Below are 12,843 nucleotides of genomic sequence, written 5' to 3'. Positions count from 1 at the left end.
AATTTAACCACCATTTTCAAGGTCCAGAAAGGTACTAAGGACATTGTTAAAATAGTTTACGTGACTACAGTGGTTTAACCTTAATTTTATGAAGCGACGAGAATACTTTTTGAGCGCAAAAACAAAAAAAAACAACTTTATTCAACAATATCTTCTCTTCTGTGTCATTCTCCTATGCTGTTTTTGAAAAAGTGCACAAAAAAATCTTTAAAACCTTTTGAATGGTAGAATACAGTATTTTATTCATTTTAAATAAAAGTACATTATGACATCATTCAAGTTTCACACAATGCCTTCACACCTGTTCATGTAAATGCTAGCTAACACTGAGCTTAAGCACAATAAAGTTAAATCAATGTGAACACATGACTCATTTTTTTTCTTTTTTGAAGGATGGTAGAGCTGGATGACAGCACATCAGAGGAGTAGGACATCAAACGGTGACAATCTAAAATTACAGGAAGTCTCAACCTTCCCTGATATGACGCATAACGGAACTTGATATGACCAGAACAGATGGGACTGAGTCATATGAAGAACAGTAATCAAGACAAGTGAAATCAGCATCACAAAGTGCCCAAAATTATTCATTTACAGTCATTCATCATCTTTCCAAAGGAACAAAAAAGAAAGCCTTGTATTGTCTTTAATCTGCACTGTTAGAGTAAGAAAATACCACTGATTTGCGTTTCAAGAGAAAAGAGATGCTAAACAATGGTTGACGACATGTATTCAAATATAATAAATGGCGTGAGACTTATAGACATAGATGATAAGCATCTAATGGTCTGAGGAGGACGGGGAGGGGCAGATGGATTCTCTGGGTCTTTGCTGAATTTGAATGTGAGGTATTTGTGGTGATGGTGGAGGCAGCATGATGGATGTTCTGCAGGCTACAGAGGTTTTGGTCTGGAGGGAGACGGGCACAGCGCCAGGATAATTGCATTGTTTATCCATTACTATTTCCGTTCATGTCAGGCAGAGGGAAAACAATGGTGGATGTCACCGGGTGCGTTCATGTGTGTTTGTGTGCCTGCGAAATATCGGCTTCCTGTTGTTTGGCAAACATTAATTATGAGGTCATGAGACCTGTGGTAAATGAAGCTGAACATTGTAAAACACCTACAGCACATTTACCAGTTACTGTGAGGAGAATTCCTTTTCACTTTTTTAATGTAATTTAGCATTTGCAACTGTTCCCAGACAAAGACAGGCCAAAGTACTACCATAGCTTTTTGGATATATTCTTGAGAAATACTATGTCTTTGGAGATTTACAGTACCATGACTTTTTGAACTATGTCTTTGGAGATTCACCATGATACCACTATGGCTTTTTGGATATACAATATACTATGGAAATACTATACTTTTGGATATGACCAACTGTAGTACCATGTCTTTTGTACCATGAATGTATACTATGGAAACAATGTTTTTATGAGATTTACTATATTATTACCATGTTTCGGATTCACACCTTACTATGGAAAAACCATGTTTTGGAGATTTACCATGGTACTCCCATGGCTTTTTTATACTGTATATATATATATATAATGACAATACCATGCTTTAGACATACTATCATATATTTTTGAATGAATATTATGGCAATACCACAATTGTGGAGATAGATATTACCATGGCTTTTTGGATATACAGTATACTATGGAAATACTGTTTTTGGGTATGTACAATTGTAGTACCATGTCTTTTTGAATGTATACTATGGAAACACAATGTTTTATGAGATTTACTATATTACTACCAAGTTTTGGATACACACCTATTTATGGAAATATCGTTTTGAGGATTTACCATGGTACTACCATGGCTTTTTGGATATCTATGATGACAATACCATGCTTTAGACATTTACCATGGTACTATCACAGATTTTTGGATAAATATTATGGCAATACCACATTTGTGGAGATTTACCATGATGCTACCATGGCTTTTTGGATATACAGTATACTATGGAAATACTATGTTTTTGGTTATATACAATTGTAGTACCACGGCTTTTTGAATGTATACTATGGAAACACAAAGTTTTATGAGATTTACTTTATTACTACCACGTTTTGGATACATACCTTACTATGGAAATACCATGTTTTGGAGATTTACCATGGTACTATCATGGCTTTTTGGATATCTATGATGACAATACCATGCTTTAGACATTTACCATAGTCCTATCACATTTTTCTGGATAAATATTATGTCAATACCACATATGTGTAGATTTACCATGATACTACCATGGCTTTTTGGATATACAGTATGGCAATCCCATGTTTCTGGAGATTTACCATAGTATTCATTGACGTTCAAATGGAGTATTATGTAAATATCATAGTTTTGGACATGATACTATGGTAATACCCTGGTTTTTGGATGGCAACACATTGTTTTTTGGGACTTTACCATGACAGTACCATTCCTTACAAAAAATACTGTGACAGTAATACTATAATGCATAGTATACTACTGAAACTCATGTACAGTATGTATTTAAAGGTGCCCAAGAATGCTTTTTCACAAGATGTAATATAAGTCTAAGGTGTCCCCTGAATGTGTCTGTGAAGTTTCAGCTCAAAATACCCCATAGATTTTTTTTAATTAATTTTTTTAACTGCCTATTTTGGGGCATCATTAACTATGCACTGATTTTTTCAGCGCGCCGCCCTTTAATTCGCGTGCTCCCTGCCACACGAGCTCTCGATTATATTACAGCACATTTACAAAGTTCACACAGCTAATATAACCCTCAAATGGATCTTTACAAGATGTTCGTCATGCATGCTGTATGCATGCTACGAATTATGTGAGTAAAGTATTTATTTTGATGTTTAAATTTGATTCTCTATGAGTTTGAGGCTGTGCTCTGTGGCTAACGGCTAATGCTACACTGTTGGAGAGATTTATAAAGAATGAAGTTGTGTTTATGAATTATACAGACTGCAAGTGTTTAAAAATGAAAATAGCGACGGCTCTTGTCTCCGTGAATTCAGTAAGAAACGATGGTAACTTTAACCTCATTTAACAGTACATTAGCAACATGCTAACGAAACATTTAGAAAGACAATTCACAAATATCACTAAAAATATCATGCTATCATGGATCATGTCAGTTATTATTGCTCCATCTGCCATTTTCGCTGTTGTTCTTGCTTACCTAGTCTGTTGATTCACCTGTGCAGATCCAGACGTTATTGGCTGCCCTTTTCTAATGCCTTTCATAATGTTGGGAACATGGGTTGGCATATGCAAATATTGGGGCGTACACCCCGACTGTTACGTAACAGTCGGTGTTATGTTGAGATCCGCGTGTTTTCCGGAAGTCTTTTAAACAAATGAGATTTATATAAGAAAGAGAAAGCAATGGGGTTTGAAACTCAATGTATGTCTTTTCCATGTACTGAACTCTTGTTATTCAACTATGCCAAGGTAAATTCAAATTTTGAATCTAGGGCACCTTTAAATGGTATCCCAAGGACATTCAAAAATAACATTGTACTACTATTGAAAATGTCCACAAAACTTTTGACATACCTAAGAGTACCATGTAAACATCATAGTTTTGAACATAGTGGCATTGTAATACCTTGATTTTGGGTTGCACTTTATTTTAAAGTATGTGTACTTACAGTGTGCATACCTAAGAAAGTATAGGGTAATATAAAGTAACTACATGGGATAAGGTTAGGTTTAGGTCCAAGGTTGTTACCTAGTTATTACCCAGTTATTGCAATTACTATAAGTACATAGTATGTACATGCAGAACAGGACTGTAAAATAAACTGCAACCAGATTTTGTTTTGGATATATACCATTTACTTATAAAAAGCTCCAAAGTACTTCCAAGGTTTTCTTGGAAGTATCTTGGAGTACCATGCAAATACCTTGGTAGCAGGTGCAAAGGAGAGTTCAGAGGTCATTTGAAGCGTGTCTGCAAACATTCCTCACATCATCTCTAACATCTGTTCTCTGTGGTAGTCATGTGACCTTTTCCAAACAAATGCACTAAATGGAAAAATATGCATGCTCCGGCTGCCAAAATATTGCTGTGAATGTTCACCTGCAAGAGTATTGTTACATTAGCAAGTCGAAACCATGACAGAAGACTTAGAAAACAATCTTAAAAAAAAAACAAAATCCCAAAACATCTAGCATCCTGCTGAGACGTTTAATATGACCTGTTTTGGTGTTTGTTTTGTCTGGAGTTACTTAATAAAATTAAGCCGTCAGGATGATCAAAAGCAATCAATCAACCACAAACATTAGTTTACATTCAGTCACCAAATCACAGAAACCCTGCAGGGTCAGTCTTCTAAGGTCGGAGACAATCATCTAAGGACAGACGTAGACTAAATAACAGTTTAAGGTTATAAAAAGAATTAGAATAGCTGTTTTCCTTCAGGAAACTGAGATTAGCCATCCCCAATGGGGGCAGTTAAAGTTCCTTGAACCTAAACAAACTTAAAGTATTCTAGGCTTGGAGTTTCCATACAGATTTATTAATTTAAGGCCTGTCAGACAAGAGCTGACACAAGGCAGTTGCAAAAAGTATTCAGCTTAAGAACTAAATCGCTAAATAAAGTTTATAGCATGCATGCGAGACATGGCAGTCTGGTTGATACGACACAATAATTTAAGATCATTTTGTAATCTTTACTATATATGTTGATGTTTGAAATACTTTTTCACTTGCTTGCATTATGATTTCAAAGCTTGTCTCCAAATATTCACCCAGATGACTTCAGGGCTGACATGAGAGCATAATATTACATGCATTCACACATGCTTGGAGTAAACTGCAATTGTTTGAATGGCAAATGACGAGCTTTTTTGCAAATTTGTCACTGACATGAGAAGCTATGACAGGAAAAGCACAGTGCTTCATACGAAAGGTATAGAAATGGCAGCAGAAGTCAGTGATGTGGCTGGATCTTTGCGGCCACCCACAGGTTTGAATCACCCTTGACTGGGCTAAGTAAATGCACCTGTGGATCATCCCGTTTTGTCGATCCAAGTGGGTTTAATTGCATCCTCATGTGTCCATATTTTCAATCCCGCAAGGCAGCTGTACGCAGAAAATCCCTGCATATTGTCAGAATCTAAATGCTTTTGAGAAGAAGAAGTTGAAGGATTATACTGTTTCTCAGTATCTGTGTCTCTGGAGCGGGTGTCAGCTGTAGGATCCAAAAAACAACTTCCAGCAAAAACAGAAGATAACAATTTGGACAGGTCTCTGAATGTGCTCAGAAGCCTGGTTTTCTTCAGGAAGGCATCAGATATGTTCAGAAGTACATCATTTTGGGCTTGCATGACTATTCATGTTTACTAGTTGACTAGGCATCCGTAAAAGTACTGTTATTCGCAGCAATGACGGAGAGTATGAGAGTGGAGAGAATGACAGTTTTCATGCAGCTTTAACTGTCATAAACTTTAAAAAAAAAACTACACAAATGCGTAGCGTGTCACCTGATTCATTTCAAGGCACGAATTTATGCTTGTATATGAACATCATATTAACCAATAAACCATCTGAGATGTCTAAAGCATAAAAGCAGTTTGCTTATAACCTGCTTTGTTGACCTGTAACAGGGTTGCTAGGTTTTCACAACAAAATCCCGCTCAATACTCAAAACTAGCCAAATCATGTTCTGGGGGGTAAAATCTGTGTTTTTGGCGGGGTTCCCCTGGTAAAATTAGGATTCCAGGGGCTAAATATCATGTTATTTGGAGTTATAATAAAAATAAAATAAAAATGGAGGGTTTTGTGTCCACAAATATTTATATTTAAGTTTTTGGGCAAAGAAATTCTCACCCTTCTCTCACCCGAGGCCAGTTGCATAAACATAGCTGCTAAGTTAAGTTAAGAACTAGTCTGACCAACTAGCAATTAATTAGGGCTAATCAGTCTTACTTTTCAGTTTATGCAACCAGCCACTGATGGCAGAACTAGTAGTGTAGTATTTTCAAGCCATAATATGATTGTGTTTGTATTTGTGTGTATGTTTATCTGCTAAAGTTCATATGGACTTCTTGGATTTCCCAGTTACTCCTCTTCGTCCTCTGTTAAAAGTCCATTTGCCTCTTCCTGGGTGAACACCATTGTAAAACAGAGCATCGGAAAGTATCTTCCTCTGAGGTAGAGACAAAGACAGAAAGAGAGAATATATAAATTTTGATGGCATCATAATACTATAGATTTCGTATTGTATTTTCACAAAAGGTTGTACATTTTAAACCATAAGACATACAGTTTGTGCAATGAGGCTTGTCAATCATGTCAACACTAGTTAGAAGTACTTCTAATGAATGAGTTGCAGAACAATGTCTAATCAGCTCAAAAAGGGCTGTAATTAGGGTTAATTTAGGATAATTGAGACATTTTTCCAGACATTTCAGTGGCAAAAAGTGTTCCAGTACCAATCAATTTGGTAAATGTAAGAAAAAGGCCACATTTTTTGAGAATGCATCTAACACCACATGTTCCGCCGCAACAGCTTGATGCTGTCTACACAGGACGGGACAAAGTGACCATTGCAAATTTGTTCTTCATGTGAAAAGTAGTGCAGGCGCTTGGATTACATCAGAAACAGAGCGGGGTCTCAGTTTACAGTTTGTTGTTTTGCGTCCGGTGTAGACAGTGTAATGTAACCAGATCCATAATCAAAAATCATGTAGGAAAGACTGACTTCCAAATGAATTTCCATGCTGGTCAAAATTGATTTATACTAGCATGGTGGTGGTCTAGCTCTTGGACCGACATACATAGTCATGCGATTTACCTACAAAATTGCTGGTCAACCAAGTCTACAAGCTAGTGGCTAGTTAGGAAATTCATTGAGGACTTCAGAATACTAGCAAATAGAATGACAGCCTGCAGGAAACATTATAAAAACAACACGTTTGTGAGATTTCTGTCTAAGTGCAGATTATTTCAGAGACATAACTAAAAAATATGAATGAATATCGAGTTGACATGCTACAAAGTGCTATAGTATCTTTCAAAGATTTGACGCAAATGACCTGTGATTAATTATTCATATGAGCTTATGGTAACACTTTAGTATAGGGAACACATATAAACTATTAACTACAACTTTTCCCTCAATAAACTCCTAATTTACTGCTTATTAATAGTAAGGTAGTTGTTAAGTTTAGGTATTGGGTAGGATTAAGAATAAGGCATTAATATGTGCTTAAAAAGTACTAATAAATAGCCAATATTCTAGTAATAGGCATGCTAATAAGCAACTAGTTAAAAGACCCTAAAATAAACTGTTACTGAACTTATTTCATATGAACATATTCATAATCAAGTGAATATTTAATCCTCAAAAGAACTCATATCAACCCCATACTGTTACGAACCAACATGTCCTCCAACCAATAAGCCCATATAGGTCGTTTGTCACTTCCCTGAAATACGACCCATAGGAGCATTTAATAAAGTTGCGCCCCTATCGACAACAGGACACTTTCATTTCAATGCGTTGTACCCTTATTTCAAGTTTTGAGTAGCTCAATTGGTAGAGCTTTGCAATATACAACAGTATGCAATCATGTGATCATGCGATCGTGGGTTCGATCCCAGGGAACGCATGTGCTCATAAAGTGTAAATGCACTATAAATCCCTAAGGGTAGGTTTAGGGTTCGGGGAGTTTTGATAAATGGAAACAGGACAATTGGCGAGTCAACATGTTGCATTTGAACGAACATGCATTTTGATTGGTAACGACGGACACGTCACACGACACTGTCATTACTTTTACGCCAGCTAGCGGGCGCATTACTTTAAAACGTAAATATAAGTTGTAATAAGGTGCTTGAAAAAACGACCTATAGGGTCGGTTCTTGGAGGAGGACAGTCTATTACGAACAGCTCCAAGACTTGATTTGAAGATCCAAAAGCAGCTTTATTGGGACAATCCAGAATCGTAATCCATATAACAAGCAAAGGGTCAAACATACAATCCAAATACGGGACAATCCAAATGCGGAAAAGCAACTGGGCAGAAAATATAGGCAAAAGGGTAATCCAGAAAGCAGGCAAAAAAATCAAAGAATAAAAAAAAAAAAATAAATAAAAAAAAGGAAACCATAATAATGCTCAGATATGCAGAGTAACAACATACAAGACTTCGCAAAGACTGATAGAAAATACAGGGCTTATATAGGCAAGGTTAACAAGTGACACAGCTAAATGTAATAAAGCATATAGTCCAGGAAAAGGGTTATGGGAAATGCAGTTCATCAGAATGAAACTGTTGATTTCAATGAGCACTCAAGATTTTTTTTTTGTGCAATATGCATCAGATGGTCACAGCTAGATGTGTTTGGGCAAGTGATGTCTTTACAGTCATCATTGCTTTTCTGATCATTTTATTGTGCTATTTTTTCCCCATTATTCTCTTTTCCTTATTGTTATTTCAGCAATAAAATCTGAATCAAGTCCAACAACAGGAGTGTTTCTATTTTCCATCAGCATAATTTGCACAGTGCCATGTGTTTAGTATCAAGCCCATAAGTCATTTTAAAAACCTCTCGTCTGACACCCCTAAATACATGACACAGATTGCAGAGATTTACTGTGTCTGCTTGAAGACAAATGAGTCCGTCCAGAGACAGACTGTTTACAAGCCGCTGGTGTTTATACATATTTTGTACATTATCTGACTATAATAGTATTGTTTGCTTTATGCTACATGGCCAAAAAAGGTTAAACAAAAACATGATCATCTTACATAGACGGTAAACACACACTCACCTCGCCCTAAGGAGTTTGCATGATTTATGTTCATTAATTTATGCCTTTTGTTTTCCTACACCTCATAGCTCACTGCCATGTTTGAGTTTATTCAGATCTGTGTTTCATACTCATAATTATTATCAGAGACTCTAGAGGTACTTTAAGAGCATAATCCAATAAAGTCTATAATGAGAAACCATCAAAGTGACTTACAGTACACTCATTGCAGTGAAAGTCCACCTAGAATTAACTGAGGTTAAGTGTCTTGCTTAAACAATAGCTCATTTAACAATGTAAATTTTGTCATTTACTAACCCTCATGTCGCTCATGTATATTTAAACTCGCTGCTTGGCACTTTGTGTTACTGTAGGTTTGATGTCAATGCAACAATTTTTACATTTATATTTATTCATTAAAGGGGACCTATTATGCCCCTTTTCAAAAGATGTAATATAAGTCCCTGGTGTCCCCAGAATGTGTCTGTGAAGTTTCAGCTCAAAATACCCCACAGATCATTTATTATAGCTTGTCAAATTTGCCCATGGTTGGTTTATGTAGTTGCTGAGGAGTTGATTCAACTCATCGACTAGCATGTGCCGTCATGTTAATCTTTTGTGCAAAACCCGTATGGATGCCCACTATACATGGTGTACCTATTTGCCAAACAGAGCCATACACACCAGACTAATGTTTATGATTGCTATCAAATGCTGTGAATAGTCTACTATTTTTTTCCAAAATATCACTCGGACAGAAACGCTCCTTTTTTAGCAATCATGGTCAACTTGCAGGCTATTCAAGCTAACAAGATAAATAGTGTTCTGTGCTCGCCTGTGCAGCCAATGACAGAACATTTAGCATGGATTGATCAAACTTTTGCCATGGACTTAGAACACCATTATTGCTTGCGAAAACCAAATGGCTGCACCATGGGTGGAAATATGCAGATTAAGGGGCGGTAATATTATAATAAGATCCCCTTCCTACTTCACTAGGAGAGCAAAATCTGAGCGGCTCGTTTTTCATATGCATGCAGAGAAAGGCTTACCAAAACAAAGTTGCTGGGTTGTCCTTTTTCATGTTTTCTGGGTTGATAGATGCACCGGGGGCCCGATTATAGCACTTAAACACGGAAAAGGTCACAATTTCCACAAAATATTAAGCAGCACAACTGGTTTGAACATTGATAATAAGAAGTGTTACTTGAGCATCAAATCAGCATATTAGAATGATTTCTGAAGGATCATGTGACTGAAGACTGGAGTAATGATGCTGAAAATTCAGCTTTGCATCACAGGAATAAATTACATTTTAAAATATATTAAAGGTGCCCTAGAATCAACAATTGAATTTACCTTGGCATAGTTGAATAACAAGAGTTCAGTACATGGAAATGACATACAGTGAGTTTCAAACTCCATTGCTTCCTCCTTCTTATATAAATCTCATTTGTTTAAAAGACCTCCAAAAAACAGGCGAATCTCAACATAACATGTTACGTAACAGTCGGGATCATTAATATGTACGCCCCCAATATTTGCATATGCCAGCTCATGTTCAAGGCATTACACAAGCCAGTATTAACGTCTGGATCTGTGCACAGCTGAATCATCAGACTAGGTAAGCAAGCAAGGACAATAGCGAAAAATGGCAGATGGAGCGATAATAACTGACATGATCCATGATTACATGATATTTTTAGTGATATTTGTAAATTGTCTTTCTAAATGTTTCGTTAGCATGTTGCTAATGTACTGTTAAATGTGGTTAAAGTTACCATTGTTTCTCACTGTATTCACGGAGACAAGAGAGCCGTCGCTATTTTCATTTTTAAACACTTGCAGTCTGTATAATTCGTAAACACAACTTCATTCTTTATAAATCTCTTCAACAGTGTGTAATGTTAGCTTGAGCCACGCAGCATAGCCTCAAACTCATTCAGAATCAAATGTAAACATCCAAATAAATACTTTACTCACATGATCCGACGCATGCATGCAGTATGCATGACGAACATCTTGTAAAGATCCATTTGAGGGTTATATTCGCTGTGTGAACTTTGTAAATGCACTGTATTATAGTTGAGAGCTCGGGGGGCAGGGAGCGCGCGATTTAAAGGGGCCGCAGCCTGAATCGGTGGATAGTTAATGATGCCCCAAAATAGGCAGTTAAAAAAATTTATTAAAAAAAATCTATGGGGTATTTTGTATTTTGAGCTGAAACTTCACAGACACATTCAGGGGACACCTTAGACTTATATTACATCTTGTAAAAACTGGTTCTAGGGCACCTTTAAAATAGAAAAGTGTTTTATATATATATATATATATATATATATATATATACAGTATATAAAATAACTGTATGATTTACATTGTCTTTTCCAGACAAAGCTATCGTATGGCATCAGTAATATTTGGAATAAATGTAATCAAATTAATGCATATAGGACATTTCAAATTTATTTATATTACTGAAGACATGTTCTCCACTTAATAAAATCTTTTGTCACATACACAGTAATTAAACTACTTGATGCATGCTTTCCTTTCTTGTCTTCAAATATGAACAGAATATTTCTATAATCATCCATATTCAAGAAAACTAATGGGAAACCTCACTCTTAATAGCTTATCTGTCAGATTAACCATTAAACTGAATAATCACTGGCTGCCGAAGACCAGCGACTATTTACATTAACCTATTTTTCCTGCCTGGTACCCTTGATGGAAGCAAACTACTCCGGGAACAGATGATACGTGCTCCAAATCACACCGCAAAAAACAGTTTGAAAAATGTGTATGTGTGTTTTAATAAAGGGTGTGTTTCTGTTGGCCTAGTATATGCTGTTCGTTGAGTGTAATGATGAGAGAATGAGAAACAGGTGTGAATGCGCACAGGGCGAAGAGTGGGGTGAGGTCACATGACTCCAGGGAGTTTAGAAAGGCTGGATCTCATACAAAGTTAGTCAAGGAGTATGTACAGTACTATATGGAAGATACAAAGAATGAATGCATCCTATCTTTCCAAAAACACGAGATTAGGATTAGTAATCATAGGAATTTGCCTGGATGACTTACTATTGTGGTGGCATTTTTAAGTGGGCATCCTTATTGGTCTAATATTGCCCACAACTCCTTGCACTACAGCACCACTTACTTTGTCTGATACTTTCTCTGATACCAAGTACCTACCAAGGTCAGTACTGCTGATTCTGATGCAAAAAAAAAAAAAAAAAAAAAAAATCTACTTTTCTTTAAAATGGGTAATTATAGTCATTAGACATTATTATTATAATTATCAAGCTGCTTAACATTCATGAATAAAAATACTTTAAATACTTAAAAAAAAAAACATACAAATAAATGTCACAAAATAATAAAATTACAAAATGTCACAAATTGCCTAAAATTAAATGATAAATATAATAAAAGATATAAAATCCAGTTTAATCCAATATAATATAATATAATATAATATAATATAATATAATATAATATAATATAATATAATATAATATAATATAATATAATATAACACTTTATTTTAAGGTGATATACACATTATTACATGTATTTACTATAGTAATGACAGTAAATTATGCATGTAACTAACCCTAAACCAAACCCTAACCCTGACTGTAACTCTATAGTAAGTACGTTGTTAATTAATATCACTCAGTACTTACTTGAGTCAGTAAAATGTAACTACGTCACTTAAATAAAATACAAATAAAATAAAGTGTAATATAATAAAATATTACCATTTTGTTTCTATTATATTACAATAGAAACAAACTTTAGTTATATTTTATTTTACATTGTTATGAAAAAACTACATAATAATACAACATTATTATAAATAAAAATTAAATATTTGCAAATGTTTTTTATCTTTAGAATGACATAGTTATGGGTCTAACTGGCCTATACTAACCATCCAGTCTCTGACTTAATGTTATATGAATTGGGATGCAGCATGGATCTCATGCAGAACCAGCCAAGGAATATTTTCCATATGTAATATAAAGGGAGCGATATTATATAGAGGTAGAATATAGACAGATTAT

General features: G+C 35.4%; 1 protein-coding gene across 5 annotated transcripts in view; it reads right to left on the bottom strand.

The window, feature by feature from the left end:
- Nucleotides 1–3,399: 3,399 nt before the first annotated feature.
- Nucleotides 3,400–12,843, bottom strand: part of cnbd1 (cyclic nucleotide binding domain containing 1) — a 57,300-nt gene continuing 47,856 nt past the window's right edge. For 3 of the 5 annotated variants that reach the window (XM_048175107.1, XM_048175103.1, XM_048175104.1), the window contains exon 13: nt 3,400–6,160. Coding sequence is in view for 3 of the 5 variants with exons in the window: in XM_048175103.1 (XP_048031060.1) it covers nt 6,047–6,160 (114 nt within the window). In the remaining 2 variants the exon portion in view is untranslated. Of the gene's footprint in view, nt 6,161–9,822; nt 9,897–12,843 lie in introns of all 5 variants that reach the window. The other 2 variants (XM_048175106.1, XR_007182548.1) reach the window with 2 other exon arrangements.

The sequence above is a fragment of the Megalobrama amblycephala genome, linkage group LG22 (genome assembly GCF_018812025.1).
Source record: "Megalobrama amblycephala isolate DHTTF-2021 linkage group LG22, ASM1881202v1, whole genome shotgun sequence".
Lineage (NCBI taxonomy): Eukaryota > Metazoa > Chordata > Actinopteri > Cypriniformes > Xenocyprididae > Megalobrama > Megalobrama amblycephala.
This window is presented reverse-complemented; position numbering and strand designations above follow the sequence as displayed.